Below are 17,522 nucleotides of genomic sequence, written 5' to 3'. Positions count from 1 at the left end.
GAGTGAATGATTCTACAGGCCCTGTTATGTATATGCATAAAACATGGAGCCTTTTGTCCAGCAGTTCAGTTCAGCTCCATCTTCTGCATTTAACATCATGAAATATTTATATCTGAGTACCAAAGGCTGAGTGAGTGATGCTGCTGTACCTTCCACCTCCAGCTCTCCTTTGGTGTGCCCTCCGTTGGTCCAGGCGTGGTACATCCCAGCATCGTCCAGCGTGGCCTCCTGGATGATGAGCGTGTGCTTTTTCCCGTCCTTCTTGAAGCGAAACTTTGAGGAATCCTTGGTAATCTCCTGATCCTCGAAGGACCTTTCCATTCATAAACACATAAACGTGAAGACGAAGGAACATCGGAAAGCATTTTGAGCGGATTTACGTGATGATAAACATTAGGCTGATGGCATTTCCTGACCACATGACATGAGCGCCCTCTTCAGACACCTCAATCTCAAACTCCACTCTTTCTCCCACCACCACATGATAGTCGTCCATCAGCTTGGTGATGGTGATGGGGGGCTCTAAGGAACCGTTAGGGGAGAGCTGTTATTTCATGGTATTTCTTGGCTGTAATTTCCAGTGGATGAAACATTAGGGGATGACGCACCTTTGACGTACACCTCCGTGGAACACTTGTCCTCGCCAACCACACACTCGTACGCAGCATCGTCAGACAGGTTGGACTTGTTGATGGTGAGTGTTCGGATGTTACCGTTGGCCTCCATGACGTACCTGGTGAGAAGATCGATCGGGAGTCGTTTTGTGGTGTAAAAAGACTTTTGGATCCCTATGTATTCATTTGAGTTTGTTTTTAGGGCATCCTACTTTTCAGCTTAAAAGCATTAGAAAGTAGGGCTGCACTGGTCGCAGTTTTCTGGCAGATCGCTGATTACCAAGTTTTGGAAGAAGCCTGACCTGCTGATTCTAATTTTGGCCGATACCAATTTTGTTTGTCAGAAATTCTGCTAAATGTATAAAGAAAGACACTGAGCTGGTAACAGTGAGGTGACTGTTGTTAACTGTAGACATGCAGACATGTCCAGGTGGGCCGGTCTGTTTGGCTGCTGGACCGGACCACCTGCAGAGCAGAAGAGGACGGTGGTGGATTTTTAGAGCTTTGCCGAGACAGATCACAAATCTTCAAAAATTAAGAAAATTGGTGCTGATAAATTGGTGCATGCCTATTAAAAAGTGCTTTGTAAAAGTATTCACATCCTATACGCGTTTCGATTTGTCAAATTTAAATCACAAGAGATCTGACAGATAAACAAACAGTAGTCCATTATGTTGAAATGGAGGGGAAAATTATATGAGATTTAAAAACTAATCTTAAATTATTATTGTAATCTTAAACCCTAAATAACATCCAGTGAAACAGTTGACAGGAGAATTACCATCTATGCACAGCAAGATCATTGACAGAAAACCATAGGAGACAAAGAAAACGTGAGAGAACGGTCACTTCCCAGCAGAACAACAACCCTACAGTCTCCACCTAAATCTACTCGAGTCTGTGCCAAGAGTTGGACAAAGTTTATTCATCCAATATGATGGAGGTTTTGCAAACAAGCATGCTGTGAATAAAGCTCAACATCTGTGTTGAAATTTTGGTAAGGGACTGAATTCTTCTGAATATTTATTATTCATTCTCTTATTTTGAAGACTATTTATGAACCAGTTGTGTTTTCTTTCCTCACATTCTCCTCCCATGACGCGTGTTTGCACCCAGAATCCATCTGTGTTGAACGTAGTTCTACAGTAACCAGTTTAAAATCTACTAATATTCTGTATGCTTTCTGACCGAAACCCTACCGCCGTCAAGGAGCTAAAATCAGCAACACAGTTAGCAAAACTCAACAGCTTTAAAACCGAAACCATGAGTTAAAGGTCTGTTCGATAGTGCAATAGAACAGGAGTGCAGCAACAAATTAGACAAATCTGAGGGTCATAGACTGTGTTGATACATGGTTTATGACATGTATCATAAACCATGATTACGGAAGTATCAAAAAAGTTGGATTTAGCTCATTAGCATTAGCTTCAGCTAAATGCTTTGATGGTATAGTACATCAGTGTTAGTGTAGCTAATGTTTATGATTAGCACAACTAAGTTTTTAGTTACCAAGAATGGAAACAGATAAACTCCAGATGAGCAAATATCACCAAACATAACATAAAATAACGTTTTGTGCTCAAGGGGCTTGAATGCTTTTACCAGGACTTGCCGTGACGGAGCTCTTTGTGTTGACGAGCATATGAGTGAGTTTGCCTGGGGGAAATAAGATCTCCTTTCTACTGAGGCTCCTTATGACTGGCTAAAAATAAAACCCGGTGACAACAGAATCGTCTCCAAATGCGACGTTGTGCTTCTGCTAATTTTAGTGCTGCCCATTTAAAGCGCTGCCCATTGAGTCCATCTCAGCTTGATTATTTTGACTCCATGATACAAGGAAGGAAATGTGTCGATAAATATATTTATACCAAAACGAACTGGTCAAAGTGGATGTGTGTGTGCTGGGTACTGCTGTGAAGCATGTACTTTGCCGAGGGTTTGATCTCCTGGCCATTCTTCAACCATTTGACCTGAACGTTGGGGTCAAGAACTTCACATGACATCACGATTTTCTTGCCCTTTTCCACTGAGTAGCAAGTCTCAAGCCTCTTCAGGAAAGCTGGGAATTCAAACAGAAAGAGAAATTACCCACAAGCTGAATGTATGTCACTGTCTGCCCACTCTGTAACCCCTCGCCACTTTCCAGCTGGTCTCCACCCCTCTGACTTACCCTCACTAGGCTTCTGCACCTCTTTCATCTTTTTTAGACGTTTCAGCATGCCTCTCAGGTCGGTGATGCCGTACTGAAAGGCGATTTTCTCATACTCGCTTGGGTGGGCATTTTTCAGCAACTCCCACACGTCAATCTCTGGTTCTTCTTTTTGTTTCTTCTTCCTGTTATCAACGGGAAGGACATTTTAAAGAAAACCTAACTGATATTCCTGCTAACAAAATGCTCATCATGTTTACTTTTTAGTAGCTTTCAGCAGGGCACTGAAATCCAGATCTCCTTCATCCTCTCCAGCATCTCTGTATGTAGAAACAAAAGGTGTTTATAACTGCCTTTACACAGTGAATGAAAGATAAAATGAACAGAAAGTCCTGCTCACACACATTAAAAATGTTATAAATAGGATGTAAGTTCATGCATTCCCACACAGAGACAGAAGAGAAATCCCTGAAGCACTCACGCTCTTTTGAATGCAGACAAAATATCTGCTTGGTTCTCCTGTTGTGCAGCTGTAACAGGAGAAGTTGCCGACAACGCAGATTATTGCTTTGAGGGATCAAAACGGTAAAGCATGCAGAATCTGCAGCGGCGCGCCGCGGCCCAGGGTCTGTTTTCACTCACCCTCCACTGAGATCTCAAAGGTGGAGCTGTCACACTTGTCTTTAGCCGTCACCTCACACCTGTAGCCTCCAGCATCTCCAGCCACCACTTTGATGATCTTCATTTCATACGTGTAGATCTAAGGAAGGAAGATGCTAAAGTATTTATGTCTCTTAAATCCCTTTACATTTTGTCACATTAGACCTACAAGCGTCCGCGTATTTTACTAGGATTCTACTGGTGGGCATTGATCATATCGTTTCATTTATTGTAAAAAACTTCTCATCGTAATAAGAATTTTGATTTGTTATTGTCATGGTAACTTTCAATTAATGACGGTAAATAAAACTAAATTAACTGTATGAAAATATTTTCTCCTCTGTTACACGAGAGCATCAGTAAATATTAAAAAATACAATTAAACTCAGTTATTGTGTACAGTTTAGTATATATTTGTATATAATTGTACACACAGGAACGGTTTCAGAAAAGTTTTTATTCATATGAACCAGCACTAATCCGCCTCTGAGCGTCGTTTTCAACATGCCAAACCCATAGGGGGCAGTGTAGCGCAAAGCTAAAACTTATGTCAGCCAATCACAATCCTTCAAATCAACCACAACTTCCTGTTAGAGATGAATACAAATGTTGCCAGGAGTTTAATTTCTGTGGAAAGTTATACAAGTTGGACTACTTTTAAAAACTGCATTAGGATATAAAGTTAATAAAACAAAACAATGTCGATTGGGAATCATGTCAAAGTAAGTACCAGGCTACACTGGCATTTTATTCATGAGCCTAAATCTACGTTTTCTGGTGTGAACATGCAATCACATTTTTAAAAATCTCCACTTTGATTTAATTTTTTAAATACAAATTTGTATTGACGTAAAGCTGATTTTTCATGTGGATGAAAGGGAAAACACATACAAATGTATTAATTTCCCCAAATATTTTACTACATCCAGATTAGGCCTCATCATTGATAACAGATGTTCACCAGTTTGAGCAGTTTTACTAATAATGAGTGAAAATGTAGAAATTTTCTTCTACACACACACACACACACACACACACACACCTTGGTGTTTCTGTCGTAGGTCTCTTTAAACTGCAGGTGTTTCCCCGCCTTGCTGCAGAGGTCCAGCCACTTCCCCTTCAGCCATTTCATGGTGGGTTTCCTCGTCAGGGTGCTGGCGTCCACCTTGGCTACGAAGGTCACGTCCGACCCTGTCCAATCAGAGAAAAAAACGAAACGCAACAATCGACTGATATTTTACACATAACAGATTGGAAATCACCCGTTTGAGAGAGAGAGCACAATGCAAAAACACAAAATATTACCAAGTATTTTTGGTCTAGTTTCTAGTGCAAATACTTTAGTTCATTGGAAATAAGAGAAAACTAACTTACAAGAAGCTTTTCAGTGAAATATGGGAGCTTGTTTTAAGTTAATAATTCCTTAATATTAATAGAGAAAATTCTAGTTATAAAAGGAACTACAGACCTGTAGTTTTCATAAAGTGCTTTTCATGAAAACTAAGTAATTATTTACTTAAAACAAGCTCCTATTTCTTACTGAAACGTTGCTTGTAAGTTAGTTTTTTCTTGTTTCCAGTGTACTGAGGTATCTGTACTAGAAACTAGATATATTTTAGAACAGTGGTCCCCAAATGGTTGAGCGGACCGGTCAACCATTTGTAAATAATTTTCTGCGGACCCGGGGGGCGTTGTAAGGACCGAGACAGATGCCTTGTTTCTTACTCATTCTGCTGCAAGACGTAACCGACAGCTTCCGGTTTAGTATTTTCAAAATAAGAGCTCCTCCAGACTCAGACGTATTTAATTATTTCTTGCTTATTTATTATTTCCTGGTACCAATTGGTCCACGGACCGGTACCGGGCCACGGCCCAGTGGTTGGGGATCACTGTTTTAGAATATTTAGGTTTTTGCAGTGCAAGAAACAAATGAACCTGACCTGCTACAGCGACCACGTTCTCCGCCGGCTTCTCCACAAAAAGCCCAGAGAGAGAAGTCGATTGATTCTCTGAAACAAAAACATAAGAAGTTAATAAATTCACATTTTAGATGCCATTTTAAAATCTCTCTTTTTTTTTTTAGAGCAACAGGAGTGGAGCAAAACGACATACACAAGCTGAGGGCACCAACACATATTATAAAACACAGCGCTTATCTCCATGTTCAACATTCCCAAGATGGCTCCCAAGGGCTACAATAACAATCCCTAATCCACAGGACTTCTGCTAATGATGGCAGACATTAAACTGGCATTACAGGCAAGTGACACTTACATGCTTTTTTTACACAGATCCTATCTTTCTAAAAATTTATCACATGGTTCTTGTGTGTTCTTTGGACGCATGTTTTAATCAACAGTTTCTCAGATTTCTTGTGAGTAAAGCAGCAACACTCCCTCGCAGCAGAGAGCCAATAACGTTTCCAGGCAAGCAGAAGTTCCAGCAACATATAAACGCTACGGCGAAGTGCCAATTACAGGCTTGACGACGTCATAACGAAGACAGACTGTACTAAGTATAAGACCTCTACCAAGACGCAGCAGCTGGTGACCTTCACACTTCCACGGTTTGGGTGCCGGATCTGGATTTAGAGTTCAGGTCTGTAACAATTACACGCATGGAATCGGCTTTTTTTAACAAATATTGAGAAGACATGAACCTGACAGGTTCATAATAATGTAAACAAATAAGATTTATATTTTTGGTTGGCGCAAAATTGAGTGTGTATGTCTGGTTGTTTGCTCTGTGTGTCTTTTTGTGGCTGTCTGGAAATACCCATACAAATTTATTTGGCTATAGTTATATACCAGTAAAGCATTATCATCATAAATGATGCAATTAAATTGATATTGCTCACCATCCACACAGTGAAACACGGTGGTGGTGGCGTAAGGCTGTGGGGTTGCTTGTCTTTGACCCTGGACATACAGCCAGAGCTGCAGTAGGATGGTTCAGATCAAAACATACCTGATCAACGGCTCAGTTAAAGTCCAGGCATAAACAAAATGTTTCAATAATACAATTAAAATCCTAATTTATTATAAATCTTTCTGCCACATTCATCCCCTTTATTAAATTGTTACAGTCTGCACTGCTGCAGTCACACAACAGAGAAAGCACAACATTTAACGAACACGTAGGATTCAATCTTCTCAGTCATGCAGACCAGCAGTGTCACTGTGATGTCACTCGTCTCGCTCTTACCCTGCCCCGCAGCGTTTTTCTCAGCTGGGAAAAACAAACATCACTTTTTACTTACTGGAAGTATAACAATGTGGAGTTATACTGTACCATAGGTCACCAGGAAATAAACACAGCAAGTAAAACAGCTTGATTTCAGACTGAGGAGTCTGAAAGACGCTCTACGTTTTGGGAGCAAGCAGCTTTAAGAGTTTAAATTATTACAATATCTACACGTCACACAGTCACATTAAAACATTACGGTTCATGACGGTGGGATCATGACTTTCCTTACTGACACAAAGTAATCAAATGATTACTTTCGGTTTAATTGTCAAACATCAAAACAATTATTAAAATTACTTTGATTGCTTTCTTTGGACTGACACCAAAACGTTGTACGGAATAAAGTTGATATTCCTACAATGTGCATGTGTATTAATTTAGGTTTCATATAAATCTGCCTCTGCGACAGACTGGCGACCTGTCTAGGGTGACCCCGCCTCTCGCCCGGAACGTAACTGGAGAGGAACCAGCAACCCTCCCAACCCCACCAGGCACAAGGGTGAACAGAAAATGGATGGATGGACGGATAAATCTGCTTGAATCATCTGGAATGGCTAATTTCCATAGAACGCCATCGTAGATATAAATTTTTTTGCTTCTGGTTGGTAGCGATGAAGTGGGCCAGATCACATGGCTGCAGCCCAAGTGGAGATAATCCCCTTTTAACTCTATACCCCTGTTTATGTGGCTGGAAACAGCCTTGGTATGATCAGCTCTTCGCTCAAGGAAATTCTTCTTGTAATAAATACGGCAAAGGCAAACTCTGTGTAGTTCAATACCCGCTTTGGAGTCCCAACAGGTGATGAAATGTATCATAAATATCAAAAATAGAAGCTAAAATAGACGGATGGCAGCCCAGAGTGAAGGAAACGTATCATGGAGCAGAGGATTTCTGGCAGCTTGGCCTGGGGTCGAGTTTATAAGGTTTCCAGGGGCAATAGGTACGGTGAACTTTAAGGGCCACTGGATAAAACACAAAGCAGAGAATTTACTTTTATTCTGCCAACCTCCATATTTTTTCCCAATTTTGTAACAAACAAGATGAAAGCAAACTCTCAGTATATCTTTATTTTAATTTGAAATAACCTGTTTCCACCTGCAGAGGAAGTCTTAGTTTGTTTTTATGCCTGTCATTTAAAAGCCCATGTAAATTAATTGTGATGTAATCATTGGTGTGATTATTTTTAGAGGCGATAGTTTCAGCTTAATGCGATATGATGGAAAGTATTGGATATTTTCCTGGCAAAAAGTCATTCGATCAGCAGCAATTGTGGATGTTTGTCATTGAAGGAAGAAGGTTCAAAGATTCAAAAAGTTAAGCATTTTCAGCATCAGAGAGTTATAAAAAATAAATTCTCGGGGATCAAATGTAAAAAATAACCCCACTAAACATAAATATGATTCTAGAGACAGTTTATAATGTTGATCGTCTTAATTTTAAAAGACTAAAAATGTTTCACAGTCACTTCTCTTTTGTACGCATGACCTGACTCTTTTCTTACATAAACGTTTATAATAAAATAGACATAAAAATAAACATCTTAAATTTTTTTTGCCTTCTTTTCTTTTGCTGCCTGAATACAACGCTTTATTGCTTTAAAAATACCTTTTGCATGTGAACTTTAATTTGAAAAACTCACAACTCTGTCTTTCAGTCAGCAACCTATGCATGCAATTTGGAGGTGTGTGTGCTTCTCTCTGTTCCACTGGAGAACCCAATGCATAGCAATGTTAGCACTTTATTAACACAGAGAATATGGATATTCTCTGTGTTAATAAAAACAGAGAATATAGCCTCAACTACGTGTTAAGATTTCTGTTGTTAATAGCGCTGTACGAACAGGAGCATTGCAACCCACAAAATCTCTCTCAGAACCTGTAAGGTCTGGCATGAACGGTTCCTAAAGCCCTGATGCTTTTAAAACATTTCCACATCTAATCTCCTCCTGGTTAATTAATAAAAAACATGCTCTTCTCATGTGAATATAGCAGGCAAGCTGATATGACCAACAGCTCCTGGGTTTCTCTTGTAAAACCTGAGCTAACCAAAACCTGAGCTATTGGTCATTTCATTTACGAATCTGCTCCAAAGGCCGTGCTACTAAGTTTAACTAGATTATCTGAAGGCATATGAGATCATAAAACATGCTTCTCAAATCCTCACCATGTGAATAAATTTGACCTTCATCACATTATTTTGCACAAAATCATTCTTAGATGAGATTTCAGTCTGCTCAGTTCTGCTTATGTTGAGCTGTTTTAGGGCGTCCTGTCACTTTAAGTCCAAATAAGCTGCTGGCCACGCCCCCCAACTCAACATTTACACCCGCATGTAGAAACGGCTGCAATCAGATGCACAATTATACAACAGTAACCTCTTTGAAAAGCAGAAGTGGAGCCACCTGCACAACCAACAGGAATGCAGCAGGTGGTTTCTGGATGGTAAGTTAATTATTTAATTTCCCTTTAGGATCAATAAGGTATTTTTGAATTTGAACAAAACACTTGTCTTTTCCAGAAGCCATTGTAAAGTGCACGAAACTGTAAAACCAAACATGCTGGAGCTCAGCTTGGGTTGCGAGGCAACACTGCAGTGCCTTCCGATTTATAATGTTGCATCCCAAAGGCTTTTGAAATGTTTCATTTTCCAGGCACCAAAAAACATGAACTTATTACCAAAAAACTGCTTTTTTTAAGCAGTTGGGTTGTTTTTAGAAGACGTAGAGACCCAAATGGAAGTATAAATATGCACAAAAAGTGAATTATCCATAATAGGTCCCCTTTAAAGAATTCTTGAATGACTCCACTGCTTGACCTCATAAGTGCGGCTCGGTTTTCGCCCAAGAGCCGAGCATAAACGTGTCCTGAGATCCAATGATGCTGGTATGCGAGCAGTAACAGCTGCTTGTGTTGTACTTCAACACAGCTGTGCTTCTGCTCTGATTGTCGGGACCGCCTGCAGGACCGGAGCAACGCAGACAGCAGAATCATAAGTCACACATGGGAGGCGCTCAGGGAGCAACATCACGAAAAGGTCAGAGGGCATACGACGGGAAGCAGAAAAGGGCGCCAACAAGTGAATGAACTAAATACTAATTTCTCACATGGAGACAAAACTGAATAGTTCTTTTGTTGTTTCTTGAACATCTTGGGATTCCTGGGAAGATCCAGAAGAAGAGAAAGCTGCTGCCTTCGATTCATCGCATTAACTACAATCTGATGAAGTTTAGAACTACAAAGGTAGTTCTGGTAGTTTATACCAATAAACAATGTTTCACCTGATAGAATTATATCCAGTGCACGATATTTGATAATACTATGATTTAATTGATATCTCTTTGGGATCAATAAAGTATTTTTTATTTTTATTTGAGTGACTGTACTGCAAAACACAAAACCTTACCAAGTATTCTGTGTCTAGTTTCTAGTGCAAATATGTTAGTACACTTGAAATAAGACAAAACTAACTTACAAGTAGCTTTGTAGCAAAATATAGAGGCTTGTTTTAAGTACATAGTTTCTTAATATTGATGAAGAAGTACTTATTCCATTTGCAGATTATTTCACTTATAACAAGACATTTTTCCCATATCACAACTTAATTTATCTGCCAATGGAACCAGTACTTAAAACAAGTGTGTATATATTGCTGAAAAGCTTCTTTTAAGTTAGTTTGTCTTATTCCAAGATAGACTAATACTAAGATATTTGCACTAGAACCTAGACCAGAAGTACTTGGTAAGAGTTTGTGTTTTTGCTGAGAGAAAACTTCCTCCATGATCGCAGGTGATCAGGAGGAGTGTAGAGAAGCTCCTTCATTATTCCTTATAGCTGCGTCTCTGATTGCAAAGAAAACTTCAAAACAAAAAACTTCAGCTTTGCTTTTTCTGCATATATCAAAAACAAAACTAAAACATTAGAATAATGAAAGGAAGAAAACGGGTTTTAGATCAGTCCACGTTAAAGCAGTCAAAAATAATATCCAATAATCGTAAAAATTAATAGGAATGAAATGAATCAAATACTAAAACTACAAGTGAAATAATGTTATTCAGTGTCAGGTGAACATTTCCTTTATTTCTTACCATCATCGTCTGCTTCTGAACCTGGTGCAGACAAGGAAGCAAAACCACTGAAAAGCTGCTTTAAAGCAAAAGCTTGAGCACAGAAACGATGAAACGCTTGCAAATAAAGCAGAAATCTAATGCAGTCACATAAAAAAAAAATCATCTGAAGCCAAATCAAAATGTACAGACAAGCTTACAAGTTCTGTCTTCAGTATTTCTGCATGCATACAATACCCAGAATAAATAACAAGGATCCTCAAAATCTTACATATACAAGGACAAAAATCCTCAGACAGCAGCAACTCTGAAGTTTAAGAGCGATTTTTAAAATCCCACATGCAACATATAATATACAGAATACAAACAGAGAGAAGAGCAACGCTCCGGCCACCGAGTCTGAAATGAATTATGCATTATAGCAGCAGAGCGCTTAATGACCACCAGCATGTTCATTTCATTTTTTATGTTCATAAAAGTCATTTTATATATTTATCAATAATTTATGAGGATCATCAGGGAAAAAATTTATCACAGCTCATGCAGCTGCTTCTATTGTGGAGCAGACCGGCACATGTATGCATTTTATATGCATGCATGAAACAGATTATGTATGTGTGTATATAACACATTGGGACATTGTGTGTCAAGTCAGGCTTTCATGTGAATTCACTGCCAGGATTTAGTCTTACCTCCGTCTGCTGGCAGCCCATCTAAAGGAAATGAAGGGAAATGAAAGGAAATTAGTGTCCATCATGCGTGGAAACAACATTCAGTTACGTTGTATCTGTATGGTTTTGCTAATGCAAATACATTTTTTAACTATAATTATATCTCCAGAAATAATTACATTTGGGAATATTGCTGAGGAATAAGAGAAAAGTTTTAAATTTGACCCAAATCATTCGATCAACAAACACTTGCAGACATTTTCTCACACTCTCCATGCCTGCAGTGAAATGTAGTCCAAAGGTCAATGAGGGAAATGCGGCGCATGGATGCAGAAAATGCATCCATTTGCACTCAGTCAGTATAGATCATAATCCACATGAATGGATTATCTTCTCTGCCTCATTCAGAAAAAAGAAACCAGTTCATAAACAAACGTTCAAATTCACAAAAACTCTGAGGAATCGCACTGAAACATGGATATTAAAGTAAATATCTTCAACCATCATTACAAAACAAGAGAAAAGATGGATACAGTCACTTGCAAGAGTATTCACACCGTTTCAAACTTTTAGCCATTTTGTCAGATTATAAATTCACTGGGATTTTTTGGGGATAGAACATAAAGTAGAAAATCTTTTTTAAAAGTTAGAAATTCCAGATTTTGAATCAGTAACTGAAAAAAATGTGCATAAGAATCTTTTGGTGTTTCTGCAAGTTGTTCATGTAAATCACAAGTCTCAAACTCATGGCCCGGGGGCCAAATCTGGGCCGCCGTAGCTTTGTATGTGGCCCTCTAGACTCCAAGTTACATCAATAAGTCCTTCCAGTTTTTCACAAATTTACAAAATTCACACAAAATCAACAAATATCTACAATTTTTTCTGATTTTACTTTACAATGAAATACAAAAATAATTTCTCCCTAACTGTAACTCTGCAATTATTTTTCTTCTACAGGACTAGACCTGTCATAATAAACAATAAATCAATCGCATGATAAATTAAAACAATCTCAATCATTTCCATTAGCATGATTTCTCATTTATCTCTATTTTCGCTGTTTCTACCAAAAACTGGATGATAAAAGTTTTCAGTTTGGTGTTTTGGTCTCAACTAGCTCTTATTTTGAAGGACAATTTTGTTTACAGAAATTTCAAATTTGATTTTATTTGTCGTTTTGTTTATTTATTTTGGATATTTAAAATAAATAAATAACATTTAACACTTCCAGTTCCAGTGTTAAATGTTCATAAATTTAAAGTTTACTGATCTTCCAGAATGTTCTCTTGTGTTATTATTTTTGCCATTACCGTTATATCACTTAAAAATGGTCTCAAAACAACAATATTATTGTTTATCGCAATAACTTCTAATTTATCCAGCAAAATTTGTTATCGTGACAGCTATATACAGGAGAGTCCTGCATATGTTTTACTGTTTATGTATCAGAAAATCTCAATAAAATACCAAAAAGTTTGTAGTTTTTATGAGTGAAAAATGTGAGAAAAGTTTAACGGGTTGGAATATTTTGCAAAGTTGCTGATAAAACTGCATCATCTTCCTACAACCTGGTAGAAAACAGGTTTCTGAATGATTAAACCACTCCACAAAGAGGTTTTATTAAAATATAATCACTCCACCTGATCCCACTCAGGTCCACACACATAAAAAAAAACCCCACCTCAAATCACAGAAAATAAAATGACAGAAAGCCTCTCACCTTCATCCGCTGCCGATGCATGTTTGTTTTACGCAGCATAACAAGTTATATCACCATAGAAACAAAACGTTAGAGAGCCTAACAGCAGAGGAAATTCAAACCACATTCAATTTACAAATGATGTAATGTACAAAAGAGCAGCTTTTCACCCAGAATGCCAGAAGGTATTAATATCCACGTTCTACAGCATACAGTAGAAACACAGCACTATTTATAATTTAAATAGAGATGCTCTCCTGACAGAACGTCCATGAATAAATAAAAAACATTGCGAAAGCTGATTAAAAAGTGTTTGAAGTCAGCATGAAACCAGCACTTGACATGATTTGTGAGTAAAACTCTAAAAGAAATATGTATGAGCCATAAATGTGTCACAATGTGATAATAGGAGGCACAACATAAATAATGGGACAAAAGCAGAAATGCTGACTTACCCTCCGCCGGTTTAGCTGTGAAACAGACAAAGAAAACTGTTACTTACACACATCATTTACATTTTACACACACATTTATCAGAGCCCCTGGTAAAGATGTGAAAATAATCTTTCAATAGGTTTCATTTTGTAGGAAATAAAAAAATGATAATGTTTGCGTTGATCTCTCTAGAGTCGGACGTCCTCTTTTTCTCTTCTCTTCAACCTTACGTTTCAAGATTAAGGGAAAAGGTAGATTTGGTGAATGGTTATGTATTTACACTTTGATTAGGCCGTTTATTTTAGATTATTACCACACTTTAAGACCCAGTGATGACACACTCTTACAAGGATTCTTTGTTTCACACCAGATCAAAGTGCACAGTTCCAGTTAAAGTCCCAGTTGAGTTTAGAAAACTCTTATTTGTGATGGTAGGACAGAGAAAACTTGTTGGTAGCTTTAACGGTTGCTTGATGACACCAAGACGTCCCTCTATGCCGCTGTTCTCTATACAGATTTTTCCCATTTTTCTCCCACTGCATGGGGCCAAAATGTGTATCCTTGTCCTGCCTGGAGGCCAGAGGCTAAAAGAAGTACAAGTCTTTGTCACGACATGCTTATATACAACGGAAACAGACTTTAAATATAAAGAAAGACTTTCTGGGATGCTGTATTTTCTTAGCAATTTTCTTTTTGTACTTTTCAAAAATGTCAGTGTTAGATCATGTTTCTGCTGTAAAGTAATAATTTATTTTAGGGGATACTGTATATAAAGTTACATGAAGATGGTAATCTGTATAGATATTGATAGATGTTAAACCTTTGAAGTATCTTTTAATTGCATCTTGTTGACAATATTTATATAGACGTTTTCCTGGAATTGATAGCTTTAGATAAAGCGGATACTTCAGGAATGTTTTAGCTGCAAAGCGATGACATAAATTTAACAGGAACAGGAAGGTTCCCCTTTGAAATTTCACATCTGGACCAGATCTTTGAAACGGATATCCTGATGTAGTGTCATGATTAAAAGGTTAAGCTAGAGCCATAAAGGACGGAGGGGGTGTGCTTTTTTAATGAGGGCGTCTTTGTTGAGACCTAATACGGGTAGAAGAAAATTCTCAACTGAAATAGAGGCGTATGATATACCCCAGGCTCCCCAAGTGTTCTGTGGGGGTCACTTCAGTGGATCTTAAAGGCCAGGGACGGTATCTTATGACCTCCCTGAAGCCAGGCCACGTTCTCTCAAGCTGCACGCACTTTCCTTGAATAGTAAGCCAAGTTAACCATAAGAGCTTCCCCTCTCCCTTGAGAGGCAAGAGGCTTGAAATTTGGCGGCCAAATGAAAAATCGAACCATTGCCCCTTGTAGCATGATGAGGACCCCTAGGAGACGCGAGGGATTTTTTTTCTTTTGCGGTACCTTGCAATCAATAGGTTTCTCTCGCAATAGTGTACTGATCAGTTCATTTGGCTTAACTGAGCACTGCATGTCTTTCTGCTGTAATATTTCGTAAGATTTTTCCATGTATGTTAATATCTTATTTGTGATGTTTTGTATCTTTTACTTTAGGATAGAAATGCACCACAAGATACAAAATCAAAACATGGGCTTAAACCGAAAAATTCCCTAAGAAGGAAAGAAAGAAAAACATACATACAGACTACTCGGACTATTTTTGAGTTATTTTCACGAGGTAATAAAGTAAGTTAGTTCTGATTCTGTCTTTTTCTTGTTAGTCTCAATGGTTAATAAATGGCCGTATTCATCTGAAGTCTCATCTCAAGCTTCTACAAACAAACATGCAGTAATAAATCGATTTTCAATGTTTTTTGCACCATAGAGTTAAGAATGTTTTCATGAGCCTCTTTAATTTTAAAATGGTACTTATCACTGTGACTGCATACAAAATACACCAGTGTGTATTTGCTAATTTATTGTGAGGAAACACAAAAGATTTTTTCTTTCCATTGACCCTTTGCAGAGGCGCCATGATGGACATCTGAAGTGAGGAACGGGAATTTTGAACAGAGACTGAAATTGTTTTCCTCAGCTGTTTTTGCCAGTTTATTTACAACTTAGACTTGTACGAGTCGAGTTAATTTGAATGTGAACGTAACAGGCCCAGTCAGGTAACATACCTGATAGATACCTCTATAGATACCTCATAGACGGCGGTATTTACAAAAGTTGGAAACAGCTAGCTTAGAAACCGACCCATATCTCCTCCCTCCTGACATGTTAATCAAATTACTGACTTTGTCTGAATTCACACCACATGATTTATGTCACTACGTCATAAACAGCGATTCCCTTTACACCGGAACAACACTGAAAGTACAAAAGATGAGATGCTAACCAGTTTTTCCATACATGCTAGGCTACATGAAGGTGCGGCATTGTCTCCATGGTTACCAACAGTTAAACACCTTCTCCATTATGCAATATTTGATATATTTCTAATTATACTTATTTATAAAGTATATTAACGCCAATCTTCTTACCTTGTAAAACGTTTTCGCTGCGAATATGCGATTACAACGAGGGCAGACAGTCACTCTGATTAACAGCTAATATATCCATCGCCGCCGCATCTTTCCTCATTAAACGTTGTGCGATAAAATGACAAGTTTGGTTTATATCCTTGTCTGTTTGAGCAGCAGACCGCGCAGCATCCTATGCCCATTTCTAAAGTGAAATCAACTAAATAGAAGCGATATTAGACTACCTGCTGTCTGTTTTTGACAGCCTTTAAAGGAGCCTTTTAGGGTTGTTTTGATGTCTGTCATGGCGGAGTGGACAGAGTTGTGAAGAACGTGACGTGCAAAGGGTCAAGAGTACGGAGCCCTCCAGGGGACATAGGGAATGTTTTTTTCTTTTGCTTTCCCTCGCATAACCTTTGCGTTCGGGGCGTGCTGTGGTGGCGTAGGGGATAGCGCAACTCACGGTTGGAGGCCCGGACCACCGCATGTCTTCCCCCGTTCCTTCCCCCTTTTCTGTCAGTCTACTTTCATCATCTTTGCCTCATTGAACGCTGAGTCCTACGTTACGTCACCGCCATCTTGTATGTGGCAGCAAAGCGATCCGAGCTCCCCAAGTGGTAATTCATGCTATTACACGAGGCACACTATCCTCTATTAAAAATTTAAGTCATATTCAATACTTTATATTTCACATAATTTTAATATTAAATAATATTTTTTCTTCAACAGCTTACAAATCCTGCGCCGGATTAACTCAAAATCAGTATGAAATTGTTCTAGTAGAACCGTTATTCCTCCTAGCATTATGCTAACGGCTGTTGGCATGGTTATTTCCCCTTTAAAATGAGAACCATTATTCCTCCTAGCATTATGCTAACCGCCGTTAAAGTTATTTTATTACATGAGAAACATTGCATTACTGAGCTGTTATCGTGGTTTACTTCCGGCTTATTTTCCCCTTTTAAATGAGAACCCTAACCAACACATTCAAAAACAAAATGCTACTCGACTCGAAGTGCTGTACAAACTTCTGATAGGCTGTTAGAGAACACAACACCTGCATGGAGGTAAATCTGCATCAGCATCTGCTGGTGTAATCCGCCGGGAGAGGCGAGAGTCTTGATCATCTTCAACAAGTTTGGGATGAAAGCCGGGTAATCAACTTCTGCACAGCTGTTTCTCACAGTTTAAATGTTTCCCTCAGACACTCTCAGAGGTACCATGTGCAGAAGTGTGCAAGACGCATAATTAGTCTAATTTTTAATGCTATGTAGGTCAAGTCTGCAAAATATACAAATACTGGGGAAAGGGTTGCATATTTTGTTCTTTTATAGGGAGAACTTTTCTGTTTTTGTTAAAAGTTTTTTAACGCTTTGTGATGCCACAGTCAAACGTCTGTGTACTCCATTGAGACATGCCACTTTTACTCTGATACTCCTAAATACAATCAGCAGCCTTCAGAAACCCATTGTTTGTAATTTGCATAAATATATATTTTATT

At 38.5% G+C, this 17,522-nt stretch overlaps 1 protein-coding gene across 8 annotated transcripts in view; it reads right to left on the bottom strand.

The window, feature by feature from the left end:
- Nucleotides 1–17,522, bottom strand: part of mybpc2b (myosin binding protein Cb) — a 30,150-nt gene that overhangs the window by 9,036 nt on the left and 3,592 nt on the right. Inside the window, exons 1-15 of one of the 8 annotated variants that reach the window (XM_044103423.1) lie at nucleotides 17,079–17,183; nucleotides 13,559–13,573; nucleotides 11,426–11,446; nucleotides 10,755–10,775; nucleotides 6,628–6,651; nucleotides 5,364–5,432; nucleotides 4,466–4,614; nucleotides 3,406–3,523; nucleotides 3,245–3,293; nucleotides 3,024–3,083; nucleotides 2,785–2,948; nucleotides 2,541–2,673; nucleotides 609–733; nucleotides 417–522; nucleotides 150–313 (exon numbers count right to left, since the gene is read on the bottom strand). In XM_044103423.1, coding sequence (XP_043959358.1) covers nucleotides 150–313; nucleotides 417–522; nucleotides 609–733; nucleotides 2,541–2,673; nucleotides 2,785–2,948; nucleotides 3,024–3,083; nucleotides 3,245–3,293; nucleotides 3,406–3,523; nucleotides 4,466–4,614; nucleotides 5,364–5,432; nucleotides 6,628–6,651; nucleotides 10,755–10,775; nucleotides 11,426–11,446; nucleotides 13,559–13,573; nucleotides 17,079–17,148 — 1,288 coding nt within the window. In that variant the 5' untranslated portion in view covers nucleotides 17,149–17,183. Of the gene's footprint in view, nucleotides 1–149; nucleotides 314–416; nucleotides 523–608; nucleotides 734–2,540; nucleotides 2,674–2,784; nucleotides 2,949–3,023; nucleotides 3,084–3,244; nucleotides 3,294–3,405; nucleotides 3,524–4,465; nucleotides 4,615–5,363; nucleotides 5,433–6,627; nucleotides 6,652–10,754; nucleotides 10,776–11,425; nucleotides 11,447–13,558; nucleotides 13,574–17,078; nucleotides 17,184–17,522 lie in introns of those variants that run through there. The other 7 variants (XM_044103428.1, XM_044103425.1, XM_044103424.1 and 4 more) reach the window with 7 other exon arrangements.

Source organism: Gambusia affinis, linkage group LG20, assembly GCF_019740435.1.
Source record: "Gambusia affinis linkage group LG20, SWU_Gaff_1.0, whole genome shotgun sequence".
Lineage (NCBI taxonomy): Eukaryota > Metazoa > Chordata > Actinopteri > Cyprinodontiformes > Poeciliidae > Gambusia > Gambusia affinis.
This window is presented reverse-complemented; position numbering and strand designations above follow the sequence as displayed.